General features: G+C 34.3%; 1 protein-coding gene across 1 annotated transcript in view; it reads right to left on the minus strand.

Annotated features, from left to right (window-relative positions):
* The window catches only part of MYO10 (myosin X), a 226,492-nt gene that overhangs the window by 154,186 nt on the left and 48,228 nt on the right, over positions 1–24,078 (minus strand). The window contains exon 2 of the mRNA XM_051969871.1: positions 18,055–18,153. Within this exon, the coding sequence (XP_051825831.1) occupies positions 18,055–18,153 (99 nt within the window). The remainder of the gene's footprint in view (positions 1–18,054; positions 18,154–24,078) is intronic.

The raw sequence follows: 24,078 nt of genomic DNA on the forward strand, positions 1-24,078 counted from the left end.
TTTATTAATTCTTCAAAAAGAAATTCTTTTTCTCTCTCACAAATATATATGTATATTTGTCATACAAAGTCAATGAATAGCTCTTTTTAGTACATGAGGAAGAAAAAGATGCTGTTCTTCCTCTTCAACTCTCACAAAAAATAAAAATTGAAAAAAATGGTACAATTCAAGTATTAACTAGATGAATAAAACTATCAGAAATTGGAGTCTTGGTATTAAGGTGAAGATAGGATGTATATTTATATAATGCAGCCAATAGGATTCTGATCTATATCCAGTCAAGTCTGATCTTGTGCACTAATTTCCTTTCTTCAAACTCTGTGAACCCAACTGTGAAATGAGGTGAAGGTTAGATCCTGCTAAAGCACACATGCTGTTTAGACTAAACTGTGCTAAATGATTACCTTACAAAACCCAGAACTGTAGCTTGCTTTTCACAGAAGCCATAACCCTAACCCAAAAGTAGTATATTTAAACAGTGAAGAAGTGTGTACTTAGAAATTTGGGTTAGTTTTCCAGTGATTTGTGACAGTCTCTTGATTCAAATCCTGGAATAAGCTATATTAATTAGGCACTAAGTTAATGCTAAACAAAGACTGACCTTGGCAAATTATTGTCACGGGGCTGCAGATGATATTAATTTTTGAAGTAAAATAGACTCTACAAGGTGACAATATGTAGGATATCCAATTATGACACTAAAAGGAGTGAACAGAAGTTTCTTTCACATCAAACCTTCCAGCAGAATATTAAGAACTACCAGAAGGTACATCAATAATCAGTTATATTTCTGAAATCAAGTTTAAATTCTTTTCACAGAAAAGTCCTTCTGTCTCACTGAAACACAAAGAATAAAACTTACGTCCAAAAACTATTGCACTACAAAAGAAACTCTGCTGTGAAGTCATTACAACAGAAAATAGACTAGTGATTAATCTAAAATTTGTTTCACCTTTCTTAGAGTATTTCTTGTTTTAATTCTCTCTTATTCATTCACTATATAGATAACCTTTGTAGGTAATTGTTTGCATGTTGTTTCTTCCATTAGATGGTAAGCAGGGTAAAGCCTGTTTTCTGCTTTTTGAATCTTTAGTGCATAGCATAATGCCTAGTACATAGTAAGTGCTTAATAAATTTTTACTGATTAAGTGATGATTTGGTCTTAATTCTATTAACTGTGAACTGCTTGTGAGCAGGTACCATTTTTAACTGTCTTTGTATTCTTGATACTTAGAACAGAGCCTACCACATAGTAGGCACTTAATAAATGCTTGCTATCTGGTGCTAGAAGCAGGAGAAAGCAAGGTAGAGATATTAGAATTCCTAGCTATAGCAGACCTAAAATTATGTTATAAAGTGACAGTCATCAAAACTATTTAGTACTGGCTAAGAAATAAAGTAGTAGATCAGTGGAATAAGTTAGGTTTACAAGACACAATAGTCAATGACTATAGATAGTAATCTAGAGTTTGATAAACCCAAAGACTCAAGCTTCTGAGATGAGAACTCACTATTTGATAAAAATTGCTGGGAAAACTGGAAAATAGTATGGCAGAAACTAGGCACTAAGATCTAATATCTTAGATTAGGTTGAAATGGGTTCATGATTAGACATAAAGGATGGTATTATAAGCAAATAAGAAGAACAAGGGATAGCAAAAATTCTCTTATGTGGAGAAGGAAGGAATATGACCAAAGAAGAACTAGGGAACATTATGAAATACAAAATGGATAATCTTAATTACATTAAAATTAAAAGTTTTTGTACAAATAAAACCAATGTTGTCAAGATTAGAAGGGAAACAAATGTAGGGAAAAATTTTACATCCAAAGTTTCTGATAAGGCCTCATTTCTAAAATATATAGAGAACTGACTCAAATTTTTAAGAATACGAGTCATTTCCAAATTGATAAATGATCAAAGAATATGCACAGCCAATTTCAGATAATGAAATTAGAGCTCGTCATACAAAAAAAAATTCTCTAACTCTTGACCGATTAGAAAAATGCAAATTAAGACAACTCTGCCTACCATTTCACACCTCTTAGATTGGCCAAGTAAGATGACAGGGATGTGGGAAAATTGTTGGATACAAACACTAATACATTGTTGGTGGAGTTATGAACTGATCCAACCATTCTGGAGAAAAATTTGGACCTAGGTCCGACGAGCTCTCAAATTGTGCATACCCTTTGATCCAGCAGTGTCTCTACTGGGCTTGTATCCCAAAGGGATCTTTGAGGGGAAAAGTCCCAAATATGCAAAAATGTTTGTGGCAGCCCTTTTTGTAGCAGCAAGGAATTGGAAACTGAGTGGATGCCCGTCAGTTGGAGAATAGCTGAGTAAGTTATGGTATATGAATGTTATGAAATATTATTGTTCTATAAGAAACAATCAGTGGAAAGATTTCAGAAAGGTCTGGAGAGACTTATATGAACTGATGCTAAAGAAGTGAGTAGAACCAAGAGAATATTGTACACAGCAACAAGACTCTGTGATGATCAATGTGATGGACTGGGCAGTTTTAAACAATGAGGTGATTCTAAGCAATTCTTATACACTTATGATGGAAAGTGCCATCTGTATTCAGAGTGAACTATGGAGACTGAATGTGGATCCCAACATGGTATTTTCACCTTATTTTTGTTGTTGTTTGTTTTTTTTTTCTGATTTTTTTCCCCCTTTTGATCTAATTTTTCTTGTGAAGCATGATAAATGTAGAAATATGTTTAGAAGAAGAATTGCACATGTTAAGCCTATATTGGATTCTTGCTGTCTATGGGAGGGAAGAAGAGAGAAGGGGAGGGAAAAAATTTGGAACATAATTTTGCAGAAGGGAATACTGAAAACTATCTTTGCATATATTTGGAAAAATAAAAAGCTATTTAAAAAAACAACTGGAAGGACTCGAGATGGTTTTCATCCTTAACATGGAGGGGAACACATGAATAAGAAAGATTAGAAAAATTATCATTACTTTACAGTGATTAAACATTCAAAATTTTCCAAATCCTTAAAAAAAAAATTGCCCCTCACTATCCTGCTTATGGCCCAGGCTAAATATGGTTTAGCAGAATATGAGAGGAAAAAACTATATACATCTATCGTTTTTTCTAGCAAACCAAAATCCATGGATTTATAGTTTAACAAAAAGCCCTGTAATTTTACTTGTTTTTAGGAAAAAAGTAAGTAAATTTCCTCAAGAGGGGTGCTTGTATGTCTGTATATATGTGTGTGTTTGTGTTTTCCCCGTCTAACATTTCTATCCGCCAAACCACCAAAATTATAACAAAGCTTTCTTTTAAGTCTTTGACAGTAGAATCCAATCTCAGGCTTTACTAGTCTCAGAAAAATACTGAGGACAACAAAAAGAGCTTTTTAGTTATATTGGGAATAAGAACAATGAAAGATTCGTTCTGGTCCTGGGAGTGGACAAGGCTATGATCTCACAGAAAGGAAGTAGATCATCTTTGCTCCTGCTATTTTACTTTGGCTTTCTCTATCAAGAATGATCTTCAAAGTGGAAAGGATAGAGCTAAAATGTCTAAGAGGAAATTGAAAACCAAGATTAAGTGGGAAGATAGCAAAAGGCTACCTGGCTGTTTTAGCTGAAGTCACTGGGCCTGTACAAATTACTTCTCAGGCACTGATTTTATAACAACTTGTGGATGTGATTGCCTAGTAGCCATCATTAAAGAGTGCTTACAGACAATTTTAATATTTCTAAATAAATGAATACATCCTATATTTGTGTTACTACAATAAGCAAGTAAGAAATAGAGAAATAGGAAAGACTCCGGTATAGAGTCCTAGGAAAAGGAGGAAAGGATAGTTTAGATGGAATGATGGTGACAGAACAAGAATTTTGCCAGCTTGTACTCTGGGGTAAAAAGTTATTGTCACCCTACAAAATACAAGTATATTATTGAACATTATTAAATCCAACATATTTTTCTTCTGAAACACAAAAATGAAAAACAAATCCTCTGTAATCAGATGTAATCTCAACATCCCACGAAACTTCAATAAATTTAGGTAACACACATATCTATTTAATTCAAAAAATACTTGCTTGCAAAATGCTGAACCTAGAAATTTGGTCATTAAAACATTTCTTTTTCTTCTATAACTTGATTTGAGATCTTTGAAACATTTTCAAAGAAAAAAAAATCAACAACAACCAAAAAAAAAAAAAAAAAAAAACCCTAACCATACAAAAGAAATTAAAATGGCAGTCTGTGTACATCTGCTTTAACCTAAAAACAAAAGCCATTTTGCTCCCTCTTCAGTGCAAGCATAATCAAAGCACAAACAGCACAGATGGTTTAGATTTTCTTTATAGAGAGTGACTGAGAAGACCAACATCTTCAGTATTTATACAGCCAAGTCTGATCTTAGTGGCAAATTTAAACTGGGAATTTCTATAAGACAAAGGGGAATTCTTTTAAGCAACAAAAAATTAATTGGGCTAAACTGATATTCCACAGAGAATTAACTAACTGTTCCACAGCACCACAGTAATAAGACAAATGTTTTCAACTCAGAATAGCATTGTAATTTCATTTAGCAGTTTCATTATTATACTGATATGACACACTGATTTAAAGATAAAACACGGTGGTTGAAATGTATTCATCAGCATAAGTAGGCAAGAAAAAAAAGGAAAAAAATTATATGAGATGTGATCTGTTTCTGGTGATATTATTTAATTTTGTAACTATGCAAAGTAAGTGGGAGAGAAAGAAATTAAGAATTCAACATGAGTGATGTCTTAACCAAAACCAACCATGCAAAATAGCTTATAATCAAAACCAAAGGCAGCATGCCCCTTTCTACATATTTCTGTATATCTGCATATCAACATATTTTATTTTCAAAACATATGCATCGGGGCAGCTAAGTGGCACAGTGGATAGAGCACCAGCCCTGAAGTCAGAAGGACCCAAGTTCAAATCTGAACTCAGACACTTAACACTTCCTAGCTGTGTCACCCTGGGCAAGTCACTTAACCCCAATTACTTCAGGAAACAAACAAACATATGCCTAGATAATTTTCAACATCTGTCCTTGCAAAACTGTTCCAAATTTTTTTCTCCCTCCCTTCCCTCCACTTCCTTCCCTAGACGTTAAAGCAATCCAATATATGTTAAAATATGTGCAATTCTTCTATACATAGTTCCACATTTGCCATGCTGCGCAAGAAAAACCAGATCAAAAGGGAAAAAAATGAGAAAAAAGTGGTATCATCTCTCTGGGTGCAAATGTCTCTCTCCATCACAAGACCACTGGAACTGGCCTGAATCACCTCACTGTTGAAAAGAGTCACGTCCATCAGAATTGATCACGGTATAACCTTGTTGTTGCCATGATTCTGCTCATTTCACTTAGCATCAATTCATTTAAGTCTCTCCAGGGCTCTCTGAAATCACCCTTCTGAGTGTTTCTTATAGAAACAATTATATTCCGTAACATCCATATAATAAACTTGTTAAGATCATTTTCTCTTTGTCACATCACTCAGCATATTCTTTGCGATTAACTTATAGTGTAAGTTACTTCATCTAAGAATGAAGGCTTGCTTTTCTCACCTTCGGGTCCTTAGCTACCTTTTAATTATAACTCCATACCCCAATTCTTTTACAAGCAGCAAGATTGTATTTTCTGTAGTAGATTCTATGTCTGTATTAAGAAAAAACCTTCTTAAAAGCACAATGCTTTTTTACATTATTATTAAGGTTAATGATAAAAATGATCTAATGAGAATATTAGCATCATCAGGGAAGCAAGATGGTATTTTTTTCCTGTTATAAAATCTTTTGCACTAAAGTACTATGACATCACGCCATAAATTAAAAGTAACCTTGGGCTCTCAAAGACTATGTCAATAGAAAACAACAATTTCTGGTTGTTCCAATGCCAAATAAGAAAGTATTAAAGGTTAGATTAGGCTTCTGCCTGTAAGCTTTCTTTCTTTTGAGGATCAGTGTAGCTAAGTGGAAACTCATCAGTGGACTGGCCAGCAGGTGATTAATTTTTGGCTGCAGGAACTATTAGTTATTAAGAAGAAGTAAGATATGTAATGTAGCTGGAATTATATACCTGTTATATATTGCATTGTACATATAATACATAATTCTAAATTTTGATGCTGACAATCGTCCTCTCAGTGACATAATTTCAATCATTTTAATGATGAACAAAACAAAATTTTAGAAGCTAACCCAAAAGTCTTGGTATATTAAAATTATCCACCAACCTGCTCAGCCCATCAGTACATTAAGGAAGGAAATTGAATTGCATAGAGCAAATCTTGTCAGAGTAAAGGCATGCTGGCAAGTCTCCCTGGAATTCTGTTCTCTTTTCCTATGCTACAAAAGTCCCATGACACAAAAGCTTCTTGAAAACTTCGGCCAGCATATGGTGTCCTATTGTTTCACAAGTGTCCGTCTCTCCACATTACCCAGTTAACATCTGTCATTAGTTCTGTTTGCAAGGATATAAGCAGATGCTTGGTGAACTCTGACTTCTGATAAAGATGGATAAATTTCAGAACAGAAGATCATTCCAGAAGCTGACTTTTAAAAAATTAACAACTCACCACCTCCTTGTGAAAAATCTAAATAAAATGAAACTCCTGAGAAATCATTATAGGAACCTGTGCACATGCCCAAATATGTTCACTTAAAAACCAGTTCCAATCTTATGCTTTTATTTTTCAATCTTACAAAATTTAGAACTGAAATGATGTCACATTTTGTGTGCAGGATATTATTTGTATGACTGACTCACTTATTATAGATTGCTTTGATCTAAACTTGATTTTCCCCCCCTTAAATATTTTTTTTTCTTTGAGGTTTTCTTTTGGGGAAAAAAATGTAACCAATTTTTTAAAAATCATTATTTTCTGGAATATTTTTACATTCTTAAGCAATGACATCTAATCTTTATAGGCACTTGAAAAAAGAATATAAAACTTTTAGGTATACATATCTACTCCTCAAAATTTGATGAACACTTCAGAAGAGCTGGATTCAAATCCTGGTTTTGTCACTTATATAGGTGTATCCCTTCATATCCTTGACTAGATGACCTCTAGCTTCTTTTCTAAACTCTCATATAAAATTTCCAGCTAGAGATAAGAGCTGGAAAAGAGTGGGCAGGTAACACATATGGGGAGAAGTCAACAAAGATCACTTTAAAATATTATGTGATATGGCACATATTAGAAAATACAATTTTTCTTGGCATGAGATAATTTATTTTATGATAGGTTACATATGTTATAATAAATGCTCAAACTTTTGTTGATAATAACTACTGGGAATATTTTCAAATATAGAGATGCAATTTTTCAAACCAGGCTGCCCAGACTGTGTTTCATCTTCTAGTCCAATGGTCTAACCATTAGTCTGTGTTCAATTTTATACTGTTTTTCTCATGGTACTACCTGGTATGTTATAAGTCTAGCCCAGCTTATTCAGCCCAAGTATCATGAATCTGTGAGGGTAACAGTGGGTTTGTAAACAGTTTACTATATTGCCCTAGGATAACTCCTTGTAGTTTTAGTTCCTCATTTATAAAATGGGGAAAATACTGATAAGTTTGGTGGGGAAAGTGGATCAACAATTTATGGATGCTTTTCAAACTGAAGTAGTAGTATTTTACCATGGGTCTGATTACTCAGTAACTCCAAGGAAATAAAACAAGCACATGTCATAAGTTTATAAGAACTTCACTTATAAGAATTCATAATTGAAAACCATTTTCCTAGAAGTAAAAGGAGTTGGTAGGGTAGGTGTTAACTCCCTCTAGACAAGGTACAGTACTTTTGTTGTAATTAACAGAAAACACATGTTGATTTTCTGTTCTCACAGTGCCCAAATGCCCCAACAGATCTGTATTAAGTTAAACTAACATAAGAAAAGTACCTTTGTTACAGACAAAACCACTTACAGGTGCCAGTTAGCGAAAAGTTAAAGGCTACCATGCTATGTGCTCTTTGCTGACAATACTATAGTGTGAATGATTTCTTTGTGATGGCAAATTCAAAGAAATTACCTTTGACTGACAAGATTCTTACCTATGATACTGACCATCTGTGTTTTGAAAAACAACATTACTGAGATTATCAGCTGCTTCCATTTAGAACATGTTTTTCTTTTTTAAAAGTTTTAAGTAAAGGAATAGATAATTACACATACATTTTCTGTATCATTGATCCTAATGAAGTTCACAATAATCAATTTAGTACTTTCTTTTTATATATGTTTCTGGATACTTTTCACCAAATTTTTCAATATAGGGAGAAGAAGCACTACCACTAGTTATAAGGTCTTGTAACTAGTTCCTAGTTGCTTGGTCTGTTCCTCATCTATAAAAGGAGATTGATTCCAAAATTACCTTCTAGATCTCCCGGAATTCTTTTATTTAGTATTTGGAAGAAATTTTCTCACTTGAAAAGAACAAAGAAACATTTCCATAGAAGCTACATAGCTCTGTTATAGTTGGTCTTAAAAACATGCAATTTTAGAGCAAAAAGTTGCTTTAAAAATACATTAAAAATTAATGTTATTTAAAATTGCAACAGAAGACCTAATTTTCCATAAGATCCAATTTAGATTTCTAATGTCAAGTCCAAGTACTTGTTGAAGCAAAGTTCCTATTTTTGTTATTGACACGAGTCAATAATAATTGGTGCTATGTATAATAAATGGTGCTTTAAGAGAGACAGCATCTCATCAGTGAGGATGCATTTTGCTCACTCAGCTTAGAACCTTTCAAGGCCTTATTAGGCTGCCTCATCAGGCTGTCTTCATGAGTTTCTGTGGCCTCCAAAGTGAATCCTATGGTAAGGTTCTGATGAAAAGACTTTTTGAAATTAGCTGGCTAAAATTGGAACATAAGGTTTTGCAAAGGTGAATTTTAAAAACTATGCTTATGTTTTGAAAATAAAAACCTTTTTTTAAAAAAAAAATTTAATCAGTATCAGAAGAGAACAATGTTGGGGCTATATTTCTAAACTTAAGTCAGTAGTTATAGAGAAATAATTAAAGGTGACTTTTACTGTGATTTCTCAGAGCTGATACACTGAAAGTAATTATTTGTCATAATTTTGCTATTGGCTACACTGTTAACAAATAATTGAGTTATGTCAATGTTTATTTAATCCAAGGGGGTTTGAAATCTGTAAAATTGTAGAGAAAGAGAGAGAGAGAGAGGATGAGAATGAATAAGGAAAAGAAGTTAGAAGCAGGTAGAGAATATGAGTCCATTTAGCATACGGATGACACCCAAGCAATTACAGTTCAATAATGTTTATTAGAGAATATCTTAGATATTCATGGACATAAATTATCTTTTATTCCTTCTTACTTTTTATACAGCTTTCAAAGCTTAAAAACTGGTGCATCAGTCAGAATAAAATCATATTGGGGAAGTTTATGAAGAATTTTAAAATGGGAGCAGAAGGAAAATGGAGTTTCCCAGTTCTTCCACACTGGGGTCTTCACAATGTGATTGCCTTTTTTGAGTTAATTCCCAGAACAAGAGATATCCATGCTGAAATACAAGCAGAAAAATAGCACAATTCCAAAGCAAAATGTAAATAATCTGGGGATTATCTGTCACTTGGGACTATCCACTGCTCAGGTCATCACCCTAAGTGAGGACCTTCAAGAGTTAGATTATGAGATTTCTCTCTTTTACTAAGCTGTATTGCCATAAACATCTGGAAGTCAAGTAGAAACTTACATTAGTCCCCAGATTCAAGAGAAATTTAGTTGAATGCATAATTTCCTGGGAGGATGTGGGGAGGGGTTTTGGGAATTCAGAATGCACTATGATCACAGGCATATACATGTAGATTCAACAATGTACAGGAAAAAAGAAGTTGAGGACAAAGAACAATGAAAAAGAAAACTTAAAAAAAAAGGCACCCATATTTTTCCACTTAATTCTGGCTTGGGAATTTTTCAATTTTCCTCAATCAAAGCAAACCTTTCAAAAAGAACCTCCATTCTTGAAAATTTTAGGCGGATAAAGAGACCACTGAAAGAGGTAGTTTCAGTCCTTTTTCTATTTCGAAACACTTTTTTCAGATATACATATTGTAAGGAAAGAATTTTTAATACCTCCCTCACCAAAATAGTTTGAGGAGGTGGTATTATGTTAAAAACAACAACAACAACAACTAACTTTATGCAAAGCATGAAAGTTAATAAACATGAAATTTAAGTCCAGAAATTTTTTTCTCGGTTGAGTGGATATCAGTTTCCTGTCATAAGAGTACTTTTTTATCTTATCACTGATATTATCTCCAGATTGTTTTTCTTTTCTCCATCATCCATTGCTTTTTCTCTTCTAATGTCTCACCTCTTTATTTATCCTCTCTTCTAAGATTTTCCTTCCCCCCCTTCATGTCTTACTTCTACCTACCCCAAAATTCATTGCCTGTCACCTTTTAGCTTGAGATGAACTGGTATACATTATTAATCTCAGAGGGCCTAAAGTTTCCCACACTGCTTTTAGTTCTGTAGAGGCTGAGCTATCTCTACTGATTTCTCAGGCTCATGCATGTTTGAGAAGCTTATTTTTAACAGTTTCTTTCTGCCACATACATTTCTGTTCACATGCAGCTGGCTGTTAAGGGAACAGCTGTCTCAATATGTAAGATTCTGGAATGCAGCTTTGGTTGCAACCAAAAGAACTGGACATCCCCAGGCTCCTAAGACTCAGCAGATTGCTTCCTTCCAGAGGAAACTTTTAGTCCAAGAACCTTCTAGTGAGCTAAAACGTCTGGAGTCTTGTCATTTCCCTTCAACAGCCAGATTCTTTCTCTTTCCACCTTAATGTTGAAAATACACTGTTCTGGCGGGCTCCCTTTTTTCCACTACTGTCTAGAAATGGAGGGAAAATATCCTATCTGCTTAAGATGTTTTTACAATCTGAGGATGAAAAAAAATTTTAGGAAGAAGAGAGGATTGATCAATGTGTATATATGTATATATGTTTATGTATGATGTGGTAAAAGGAGGATACAAAAAGGACAAGAGGTAGTAATATATTACCATCAAGTTATTTTTTTAAAGGACAAAAAGGCATCAATGAGGCAAAGAAGAATGAAAGAAAACAAGAGAGACAGTAAAAGTAAAAATGGGTTAGGAGAAGTTGTGAGAAACAACACTATGAGAAAATTACACTAATTTTAAAAAAATCACTTAATAGGTCATTAACTCCACTACTATGTAAAGGGACATATGGGGCCTATAATGTGGAATGTGACTATAAAGCAACAGGACTCATTTTCCTGTGGGGCTAGTCTCATTACTTTGTTACTCTGTGTAATAACCAGTTTCTCCTAGGGGGGAAAAATTGAAAAGACAGAGTAAACTTGGTTTGGTTTGTTTTTTTATGAGAAAACTTTTTTTAAAAATCATGTCTAATTATGCTTAATGTGAAAATGGAAAGGTTAAAAAAGTTGCGTGGGAGAGCAGAGCCAGCAATTTGTAGAAGTTAGTAATTAAATCGTTAGTGAACAAAAACCAAAAATTCTGTAGGATAGCATGTACAGACAAGACAACTAGAAAAATCAACAGCCATTTCACACACTAAGAAGCTTTATTAAGTGATTACAAGTGAATCTTCAAGCAATTTTTGTGCCTGAAAATTTGACATTTCCAAAAAACTAGAGTATTAATTTTTCAAAAACAAAAATCTACTTTAGCACTTAATTCTACAAAATAGCCCACTATTGCATGTACTTTGGATTTAGCAAGAAATTATTTCTATTCAGCTTTTCAAGTTTTTCTTTCATCCTCCAAAATAATATTATTAATCATGATTACTATTAATTAGTGGCAGAGAAAATATTCTAAAAGAAAACTCTGGTAATCAAACTAGACCCAAGATGTGAAGGAGAGGAAAAAACTAATTTTAATTCCAAGGTTTGGAACATAGGAGTGTGTGTAAAAAAAAAAAAATATATATATATATATATATATATATATATAATATATATAACTTTGTAGATATGTGATATATGTGTAGATAAAGTGCTATATGAGGTCTAAGAGAAAAGGGAACCAGGAAAGATTTCATGAAGTAGAGGGCATATGATTTGGGGGAAAGGAAAGCATTACAGCATTGAGAAACATAGTGAGCAAGGGCAAGCAGGTTGAAAAGGACTGTCTGAAGGGCAGAGAGTTGTCCAATTGAGCTAGAATCTCATACTCTTAGAGGGCAGAAAAGTAGGGATACCAGACTGTGAAAGGTCTTGAATGACAGACAAAAATATCTGAACTTTACTTAACAGCCAATAGGGAACCCCTGAAAATTTCTGAGCAAGGGAGTGACAGGAGAGCACATTTTAAAGGATCAAAAAAAGTTATTTTGGGGACAAAATGAACATAAATGACTATAGGTGTGACTTTTAAATGAGGTTATATAGAAAGATCAAATATTTTGTGCCAGAGTAAGATTACATGTCTCAGGAAACAGATCATACATTTTACTGTTCAATCCAAAAACAAAACAAAACAAAACAAAACATCATTAATCTCTAGTCCTTCAATTACGAAATTTCTTTTTAAGGATAATTCTGTCAAAATGAACACAGAAACCAATGATTATGATCTGGGAAACTGAAAATATGGCAATATGTGTCAGTAATGAGGGGTAAACAAGAAAACAAGAACCAGGAAAAAGCTTTAGGGGAAGAGAATTCTTACTGAAAGAGTAAGCAGAAAGATCAAAGAAAGAGTCCAGAGCAGGAGGGTCAAGGCCTACTGGGAATTCTTCTGGCTCTGTCCAAGTACTGGGACAAATTGCATGTTATACCATAAAACTTTTAAGTCAGGCTACATCTCAGGGGGAAAAAAAGTCCTTTGTCAGATTTACATTTCAAAAAATATAATCAGCATATACTAACCAAAACTTTTGTCCTATTTCATCTAACTACTAACTTTCTTGATCCCTACTGATTTGCTTGCCTTCATAACTATGCTATTTGGTACAGAATTGTAGTTCAGTGCATGTTTAATCGAAATGTGTGTGTGTGTGTGTGTGTGTGTGTGTGTGTGTGTATTATACACATATATTATATGTTAAGCATCTATTTTATGAACAATTTTGTAATAACTTTATCTTAAGTTGGCTATTTCAAACCAATCAAAAGTTTAGACTTCATTATGGTAAATTAACCTATACACATTTTTTTTAAAGCTTTCTTTAATTAAAGAGAAAAAAAAGAAAAACTAATCTAAATTCTCTGAGTATGAGGTTACAAAGAAATTTTTTGTAAAGTCTTACATTCATATATCTATCCAAAAGGCCAAATCTAAGTAATACTTGACACCTAATATTCTTGGGAAGGGGGAGAAGAGAAAGAGATGGTGTTTGTGTATGTTCCCAAATATCTGATTATACAACACATCTGTGTTTGGAGTCTATCACTGTGCTTTAGAAAGTGATTAATCCAAATGGATTTTTACCGATATTGGAAGACCATTCTCCATTAAATACCTCAATCATTTCTTCTCTCCATAAGGGCTGGATAGGACCTGACTTGTGATTTCACTGGTACAGGAAACTCCCAAATGATCAATGCAGATCTGCTGCAACTTAGTCATCATGTGCTACCTGGAAAACTCAGAGGTTTAATAAATTGCCTTAGGTCATACATTAACTATATGGCAGAGGGATTTTCTGTCTTTTATGCCAGCTCTATCCAATATATCATATTGCCTTTCTCCACAGTACAATGATAACTGACATTATGGTGATAATATTCATCTGTTTCCTCTCTTTATTAAGTTGAAATTCCATGACAATATTAAATAACTTATCATTGCAAGATGTCCTACAAATCTCTGATTTCATATAAATTATTATCAGTGATTAATTACATGAGCAACAATTTATAATGAAGGGAAAACAATTATAATTAATAAGCATAACCATGTTCCAAGACTGATCTTGTCTATTTTTTCCCTGTGTTAATGCCCTGTCTCTTGTGCTGCATTTTCCCAATTAACCCTTGTCTGAAAAGGTACTAGAATAGCAGTTCAGCTGTTCTCTTTATCTTGGATCCTAAAGGCAGGACTAAAGAAGCTAGAGCCAAGAAGTTTGGGACTGATTGCTTAAAGAGTGGTGGGACAAGGGAGATCCCACTCTGAGTTGCCAGTGGAATTGACATAGTGAGAGTAAGTGTATCTTAGTGAATCTTAGGTACATGATAAAATTAAGTTAGAGGAATAGAAGGAAGGGGATTAGACGGAAATGAGTCAGGATGAAAGAAAGGAAGAGGTACTATTGTGAGGAACAATGAAAAAAGCCTGTGATGTTGAGAACCACTCCTCCCCCAGCCCCACTCCCCTCTCAAGGAAGGACTAAACCAGAAGCAGTCTGGATTAATCTTCATATTGCTAGAAAACAGACCCTGGATACATTCTATGACCCTAACTCCATCCCCAAGAACCCAGAAACTGAAGCAGTTTAGCTTTCCAAATAGCCTGCAGATAAGCTATGGGGAAGGTTAATATAATTTCAAAAACAAGATAAGTATCCTCTACACATCAATTGCCCTCCCCATTTCTATTCTGTTCTACCTGCTACCTAAACACCATAAAGCCACAAGTTTGAATCAGTGAATAAAAGGAATCATATTATATCCTTTGCCCTGTTCCAAAAAAAGAAAGAAGGCACTGAGAGTCTGAGAGAAGAGGTCCAGAATTCCCTCGGGGTAATGGGGGAAAAGGCTCAGCTTTCTGTTGGGCTCTGGCAGTGCTGAGATGGCTACTAGGTCAAAAAAAATCCCACCCATATGGAGTCTTGAGACTTGGTGGCTGCAGAAAACCATAGAAGTCATTATTTCCAGAACTGACTTTCCCCACTGAAAGGGGGCAGGGAAATGGTAGGCAAATATACACACAGTCTCCTTGGTACAGCTAGTCAATAAACATTTATTAAATGTCTATTATATATTATTAAGTGTATCTCTAGCTAAGCACTAGAGATACAAAAAAAAAAAAAAAAAAAAGGCAAGAGATAGTCCTTGCTTTCAAAGAGCTCTCAATCTAATGGTCTGATACTATTTTAGAGATGAGTAAACTCCTTTTTATTAACTATTCAATGATCTATGAGTACTTCATTTGTCCCAACACTGAATCTCACCAAATAGGATACCAAATTTCTAATGTTTCAGAGTAAATGGGGTCAAGCAAGATTGTGTAATTAGGCCTGTAATATCTACTTTGGGAGTGGATAAAGTTAGTGGATCCTTTAAGCTAAGGATTTAGGAGATGCAGTGGGTGTGGTGATTAGGTGTCCCCGGTACATCTGTCACCAAGATGGTGAGCCCCAAAGAGCAGGAGCCACCTGGCTGATCAAGGAAGGGTAAACAGGATGAGGTGAAAACTCTCCTGGGTAGTCTATGTACTTCCACAGCCTAGAGGGAGAGAGGGAACAGATAGGGACAGAAGCACAGAAAGGGGGAGAGAAAGAGAATGGGGAAGAGAGAGAGAACAAATCCGGCCTTGTAAATGGTTTCTAAACAATGCAATCAATCACTGTTCAATATCTATACACTTAACTGAATTAAATTGGAATTCATTAAAAATTAAACATTCCCACTTAAATGCTTTTATATCTTAACATTTTATATCAATGCAACAAACCAAACCACAAACTGGATAGGACTATTTTGTAGCAATTACCCAAATAAGTCAACTCCTTTGAAAGGTTATTATTAGAATATATAGAAAAACAATTTCTTCCTCACTCCCAAAGTCTGAATGGACCTTAACACAGATTTCTGTATTATGGAGAAACTTCCCTAGTTCGTAGTTATTTACAGGTTGTTAAAGTAGTAGAAAAAAATAATTAGGAATTACAAAACTTTTTTGGAGCAGAGGACATGTATTCAGATTCCATCTTAATTCCATCAATACTTATTATCTCTGTGGCCTTGGGTGAGTGACTCACCCTCCCATGGCCTCAGTTTCCTCATTTGTAAAATAAGAGGGTTGATCTAGATGATCTTTAAAGTGCATTCCTACTATAAAACTTTGAGTATATGAATTAAGTCAAGCAAAAATATTGGAGTACCTTTGGAGAGATAATCATGAGAGAAGAATGAACGACAGATAGATATCAGGTGGATTGATCAAATGTTCTATTGGTACTCAGAAAAGATAAAAAGATTTAGACTAAAAGAAAAACTTGATCACTATGGATGGATTAAAGATTATAGAATCAAAGAGTTAGAACTACAAGGATTTTAGAATCCATCAATTGCATGCCTTCATTTTACAGATAACTAAACTGAAGCTCAAATACATTACATACATGACTTGTCAGGATCACATAGCTAGTAAACATTTGAAGCAGGATATGAACCCAAGTCTTGATTGCCTCTAAATAAGGAGGTTTTGACCTTTTCTGGTGCATACTGGATCTTTTTAGAACTCTGGTGAAGATTATGGTCTAGTTGGTAAGCTTTTAAAAGCATAAAATAAATTATATGCATTTATTTTATTTACTAAAATGTGTAAATTTTATTTTTGAAATACAGTGATCAAAAGATTTTAAAAAACAATGTCATGGCCAACTCCCACCTCCAACTCCAAACTCTTGCTCAATGACACAGAAAAGCACTGCTAAGGAGATGGTATAGATGACTTGTGATTTTTACTTAGGGAGGTAATGTCTCCACTGATAAGATCACAGATCTAATCAAGTATTAAGTACTTGTGGGTAATAATAGATAACACATATAGGGATTCAATTTGTAAACCAATTACTTTCTTTTCTATTTCCCACACAGGAAAAGAAAAAAAAGAAAAGAAAAAACTTCCTATTCAAGACTGTAATGCTGCCTACAAGAGAAATGTGGAGGAAAAAGTAGATTTTGAAACTTTTAATGTCTATAAAATAATATAACCTAGAGTCATAGCTAGAGAAGGTTCACTGGGCATTTTCTCATAGGATGCCAGAATGTAAAATGCAGTGACATTATTTACATACTACCACCTAACCTAGGGCTTAGGGCTCGGTTAATAAGAACCGGTTTTTTGGACCAGACCCATGACTTTACTGGTATAGAAAAATCCTCTTGATGGAGAAATGATTTCTACTGATTAATAAAAATCAGTGGCTGTTCTGTAAATTGTAGTTTAAGTAAGCTGCCTGAGAAACTAAGAGGCTAAGTGACTTACTAGCATTTTATACAGCACCAGACACATAAATAAGAAATGTTTATTGGCTGACAATGCAGTTACATAGCAAGTACATGTCTAAGGTAGGAAATGAAACCACAGCTTCTGACTCCAAGACAGATAGTCTATTCACTACAAAGGGGATGCCTCTAGGTTACTAATAATAGTTAGTTAAAAGAGGAGCTAAGATGTGACAGCATACCCTAAGAGAATGATTTCTCAGCTTTGATCCTCAACCAGTTCCTTCTTCCTCTCACTTCCTCCCTACCCCACAAATCTCAGTGTCCTGAGTGCCTCCACACAGAGGGTGCTATGTCCCACAATAGCATACTCCAAATTTGTATTAAGAAGTTAATCTGTTGGTTTATTTGGAGCTCCATGCCTCTGGCACAAAAATTTAGAATCCTAAAATTTCTTTCCAGATTCAAAATTTGATTCTTACAATGTTTTGAGTCATATAAGATCAAGAAGAAAAGTGAAGTGAATAAACCCAGATCTGGAAAATAAGTTATTCATAATCAAAAAGATGTGTGAATTTATTAACTAAAACATATTATTTTTAATTAAAATAGCAATACTGATGCCTGGTTGATGCTCCATGAATATAAGAGTTTAGTTAAATGCCCTCCCATTACATTTTGTTTGTGTAACCAATTTTTGAGATCTATTTGGAAGAATTTCAGTGATCTAAGACATTCATGAAACTATGTATTCCTCTTTGGATATTGTTAGATCAATTGGAAAAGAAAAAATTTATAAAATTTTAAAACCACAAAAGAAACTCATGAAAAAATAACCAAGTAAGCTAGACACTAATTTACAAAGTGACATAGCTGCTTCTTACTGACCATAATCTGTTCTGAAGACAACAACTCCCTCTGCACAGGAATTTACAGTACTTGGAAAGTGCTGGCCATTTTCTCGCAACCAGACACGGGTTCCCTGTAAACAAAATGAGCATAAATAAGCTTTAAACCTAGAAAGAATTTTAAAAACAAACCACAATTCCCCCCAAAGTCATAATCATATATACATTCCCTAATAATAAAAAAAAAGATCATTTAAAAATTAAGGCATTACCCACAGAATCTCTTATCTCACAGCACACAACTATGATTTTGGGAGAAAAGGAAGAATAGATCTCACCTGACCTCAAGTTTAAGCAGCAAATGTCTGTAATTCTCATTATCTGGGAAGGGGGAGACTGGAGGATGATCTCTTGAGCTTGGGTGCCCACATTTTGTTTGGTATTAATACTGTGTGCCCACCATAACTGGGGGAGCTACTAGGCTGGTGAAGGAAAACATGAACCAGCCCAAATCATAAGTGTAGTAGGTGGGATCAGACCCATGAGTAGTAAATGTACTTTGAACTTGAGTAAAATGGAAAAAACCAGTCTTTAAAAAAAAAAAAAGTTGTTGCTATCTTTTTTTTGAATGAAGGTATTACCTTCATTTTTAGATATTTCTTCAACAATTTACCCTGCAATCTATATAGATTTTTAATAGGAAATAAAAGTTATTTCACAAAAAAGAATCAGAATATCTCTAAAGGGGGAAAATGTAACATTACTTAGATAAAAATTTGGAAACATTGTGTTCCTAGGCCACATTTCTGGAGCCAATAAGCGCTTAATAAATGCATACTGAGTGCTTAAAAAGTGACTTGGAGCATTGATTTCTTTCTCATTTTTACCTTACACCCTACTGCTTTACATTTCTAAATTGCTTCATCTATTATTTTACAACATGGAGTCAATGTACTCCAAAGCTGGGCATAAGAGTCATGATCGTTAATGCTTTTTAATTTTTACCTATTAAAAAACAATAATACTATGGATTTATACTTACAATGGATCATTTTTGCTCACTATGATCTAGATGATCCATTCATAAGTTCTTCTAGTATATGATCCGAGGATGCTTAGTGTTAATTTTCTAGACAATAAAATCACAATCATGGACCTACAATGTTTTAAGATTAATCATAAAGTATGCTTCCTGTGATAGGTTACCATGCAAAACCCAAGAAATTTAAATAAGCTCAGCTAATCGTGGTTCATACTCACATATTTTCTGAATTCAAAGTGGAACTATCCCTAAACTGATCTGAAAACAGTACTACATTGATAAAAAATGACATGTGCAGCTGCCTATCAACTTTAGTTGAGTTATTAGCAAACAGCTGCTGTCAAAAAGCATCCTTATTCTCCTTCAATCTCTAAATAGGTCTACTTAGTATCTGCATGCATTATTAGTAGAATGTAACCTCTCTATAAATGTCATGACTTTTTTTTGGTCATGTACCTTTAAAAATTATATGTACAAATAAAGAGAGGGCTCAATTAGAGATCATTTGCATTCATTTAAAGGAAATTTCACATACTTCAAAAAAATTATCAACCATAAAAATTGCAAGAATTATTTTTAAAAGGTATATAATGTTACATTTGGTTTCCATTTGTGCCTGACATAAAGAACCCAAAGCTCCTGTTAAACCATGGTAAAGCATAATAAATAGGATTTTACTGAAGAGAAGAGGGGAAAAGAAGATTATGAAATATGGAAATGGAGAGGGAAGACAATCTAATCCAAAAAATATTTAATAAACATTTCCTGTGTTCAAGGTACTGCACTGGATACTGAACAAAGAGAAAGCAGACCCAACCTTACATGAGGGTAAAACCCAAAGATTTTCATTATATACCTCAACAACGATACTGTTTGAGGATGTATTCTGATGGAAGTGGATCTCTTCGATAAAGAGAGCTAATTGAGTTTCAATTGATCAAGGATGGACAGAAGCAGCTACACTCAAAGAATGAACACTGGGAAATGAATATAAACTGCTTGCATTTTTGTTTTTCTTCCCGGGTTATTTATACCTTCTGAATCCAATTCTCCCTGTGCAACAAGAGAACTGTTCGGTTCTGCACACATATATTGTACCTAGGATATATTGTCACCTATTTAACATGTATAGGACTGCTTGCCATCTGGGGGAGGGGGTGGAGTGAGGGCGGGGAAAAACCGGAACAGAAGTGAGTGCAAGGGATAATGTTGTAAAAAATTACCCTGGCATGGGTTCTGTCAATAAAAAGTTATTTAAAAAAAAAAAAGAGAGAGAGATAAATCATATTATACTATGATAGATAATTCAGCAAGGGAGTTTTACTCTACTGAATCAATTCGAAGTATTCTCAGTGTCTATTCAATACCTAGTCTCTTCTCCAGTTATGGCTAAATAAATTTTTTGTTAATTGTTTAAAAAACAAAAACAAAGATTTTACTTTTTTCTGAAAGGATTACACAAGAGTTGGAAAAGATCTAAGAAGCCAACTATAATCTAATTCATCCACCAAAGAACTCTCCACTGAGATATATGCAACAAGCTCTAAAGACAGGCATCCAGTGCTCAAATTGTTAGGATGATCTTTGCTGACATCAAGCTTAAATTGGCCCCTTTATGAACTTGCACTCATTGCTCCTGCTTTGGTTGACATGATAGCCCATAGCTCTTTAATAAATGGTTGGTGAACCCACAACAAGAAAGAATGCAGAGAAACTAGAAGACAGAATACCTTGGAGTTTACCCGCATTTAAAAAGCAATTACAATAATTCAGGAAGATCAGAACCAGGAAAAACAGTGAACCAAAGGAGAAGAAGGGGGAAGAATTTATTTTATTAGATGGCGTAAAGGCACCCAAAACACTTAAATGTTCTGTCCTCTGAGACCAAACAGAACAACTCTTTCATCACCCTTCAAATCCTTCGGATAATAGAATCAGAACTGGAAGAGGTCTCAGAAGTCATATGGTACAATCCTGTCTTCTAACACATGAGGAAAATGAGCCTCAAAATAGCCATTTATTATATAATGTTTCCTTGCGATTTTACCACTATGGATACTCTCATCACCAACAGCTGACTGACATTTCTTAGAGCTTAGTAACAGATCTTTATGAAATTCTATGAACATCAAAAAAATCATTCAATGGCCAACTTTCTGGTAACAGATTTCTACAGACATCTCATTCCCTGCCAAGCCCACACTCAAAATCTTTCAGATTTGACCATAGTATACCTTTTGTTCTAATGGCATATCCTTCAAGAACTCAGGATTATCTGTATACCAACCTCAACAAGCCATGAGAGGACTATGATAGAAGACCTTACCTAATAAGAGATCATAAATGTAAGGGTTCCAAAATAAGCAACTTGCTGGGAAGGGGACTTAATTCATTTCTGACTTAATCTACAAATGATTTCATGTATAATACATCACATTCTCAATCTTTACAACTTACTAATTAGCCTCATCCAAATGTTTCTTAGTGTTCTGGGGACATTTCACAAAACAACTTACATATGAACAACATGCTAAGATAATTAAACCTGTCAACTGGTAATTGGCTAATTAATTTTGAGTTGTTTCATTGCTAAGTAGTGTCTCCTTATTTTACTTTTTGTCTTTAGTTTTTCTTCTCTACAAAATAAGGGAAATGGTCTTAGTGACTTCCAAAAGGCTCTTTCAGCTCTAAATCTATAATCCTATGTTCCTTAGAAAGGAAAAAGAAAGTTAATTACAGTTAGGAAGCATTTTCTGATACCTGATATGTCATATTCGGTTAGGTGTTTTGGTTCAAAGTTTTGGTCTCAGGCACATTTCCTTTTCCATGCTCACTCCTCCCCTAACAGCTGCCCATTCAACTTCAAATTGTGTTGACACAGCATCATAGGATCCAATAGAAATACTCCTATATTTCAAAGGTCTTTCACTCAGGTGTGAATAGTGCTGATAAGAAAAACTCTTTAGAAGTCAAGTAATGATACTATCAGGGCTACTTCCTCTTTGCCAATGTCTTAAGTGTCTTCAGCGCAAGAAAAGCTTGAAAGCATAAAACACAAAAAGATTAGTCCTTTTGTTTATGTATTCTATTTTTTTTTAATAGCTACCTTAAAGTTTAGAAACTTTATGAGTGGTCCCACTTTTTTTTTTTTAAACATAGCTAATTCTTTACTTTCTTTGAGCCCATAGCTTTTATACTTCGGTTATTTCTGTTAGTAGTAATAGAAATTTCAGAAAGCAGGTTCCTATAATAATTGCAAAAGCATACAACAGGAACAAACTTGCTGAAATATTAAAGAAGTTTGGGGTGGGGAAATGAATTGCTTACCATAGCCAACCTTTTATTCTGACACTCAAAATAAGGCTGCAATGTCATTAGACATTATTATGTACTGAAATCAGGCTACAGAGGAACATTTCCCCCATTCTACTGAGAAGAAAAGACATTAAAACACATAATTCTACTTTAAGAAACAAGGAAAGAAAACCAAGTGATAGTGTGATGCTAAAAGATTTCTTGGAGAAGGTGGCACCTAAGTTGATCCCAGAAGAAAGCTTCTTAATTCTAATTTTAATTCTGAATTCTAAAAAGCAAAGCTAAGGAAAATTAGCATTCTACTTGTGAAGTTCAAGTGGGCAAAGGCTCCATGGAAGCAGATGATGGGAACACTAAGTTTAAGTAATGAAAAGAAGGATATAACATGGAATGTAGGAAGGGAATTACATGAAATAAATCTGAAAAAGAAGGCTGATGCCAAATTGTGAAGAACTTCAAATGACTATGATAAAATTCAAATGCAACAATTTAGCAACAGGCACTGAAGAGTGTTCAAGAGAGGAATTGCAATGGTTTAGAAAGGAAATATTTACAGTATTACAGGAAAGAAATAATGGGGGTCTAAACTACAACTAAATCTAATTTGGGAAATGGTGAAAGCAAAGGAAGAACAAAGGATTAACCAACATTATTTGGGGCAGCCAGGTGCTAACAGTGGATTGAAGGCTGCGTCTGGAGTCAGGAATAATTGAGTTCAAATCCAGTCTCATACTTACTAGCTGTGTGACCCTTCATAAGTCAATTAATCCTGTCTTGTCTCAATTTCTTCATCTGTAAAATGAGCTGGAGAAGGAAATGGTAAACCACCTCCAATGTCTTTGCCAAGAAAACTACAAATGGGGTCACAAAAAGTCAGATACTATTGAAATGACAGCAATATTTATTCAGAATCTGTAATAAGCACAGTAACAGTTCCTAATTTGGAGAATGACTTTAAGACTGCAAACCTAGGTGACTAGAAGGATGATGGCCTACAACTTTAACAGGCAAGTTTAGGGGGAAAGAAGTGAAAGGGTTCTGTTTTGGATATATTGAAATTTGAGATGTAACAGGTATTGGAATGTAGCTCCAGAGAATTATCAGAACTGGATATATATATATATCTGGGAATCAAATGAGAGTGTAGAAACAAAAGGCAGGCCAGAGATTTGGAAGATACAAATAAAGTTGTACAGGAATTCAGCAAAGGAGTAGGAGAAAATAATCACTAAAGTTAAGAGAGGAGATAAGATGTTGAAGAAAGTAATGGACTATGTCAAATGATACAGTCAAGAAGACACTAGATTTACCAAATCCCCAGTAACCTCAGAGAAGAATTTGGTGGGGGGTTTTTTTGACCACAATGTCTTTACATATAGCTATCTTCAAAAAGTGTGTATCTACAACTATACTCAGCAACAGATTCTATGCTCTAAAAATACAGACTTGTTACTGATAATCCATGAAATTTTTCTTATCTTTACTTATCAAAGTGCCAGAATCCTTCCTGTATTAAAATTTCTGTGTCCAAATGAATGGCATTCACTGGGCTGCCATATACACTATATAGTAAATTCTCTGACAGATTTGCATTTATGACTCCAATTCATCTTTTTTCTTCTTATTCTTCAAAAAGAATGATAGAAATTAAACCACCTAATTATTCCCTCTCAGAGATCCCCAAGTTCTACTTATTTTACAG

The sequence above is a fragment of the Antechinus flavipes genome, chromosome 1 (assembly GCF_016432865.1).
Source record: "Antechinus flavipes isolate AdamAnt ecotype Samford, QLD, Australia chromosome 1, AdamAnt_v2, whole genome shotgun sequence".
Taxonomy (NCBI): domain Eukaryota; kingdom Metazoa; phylum Chordata; class Mammalia; order Dasyuromorphia; family Dasyuridae; genus Antechinus; species Antechinus flavipes.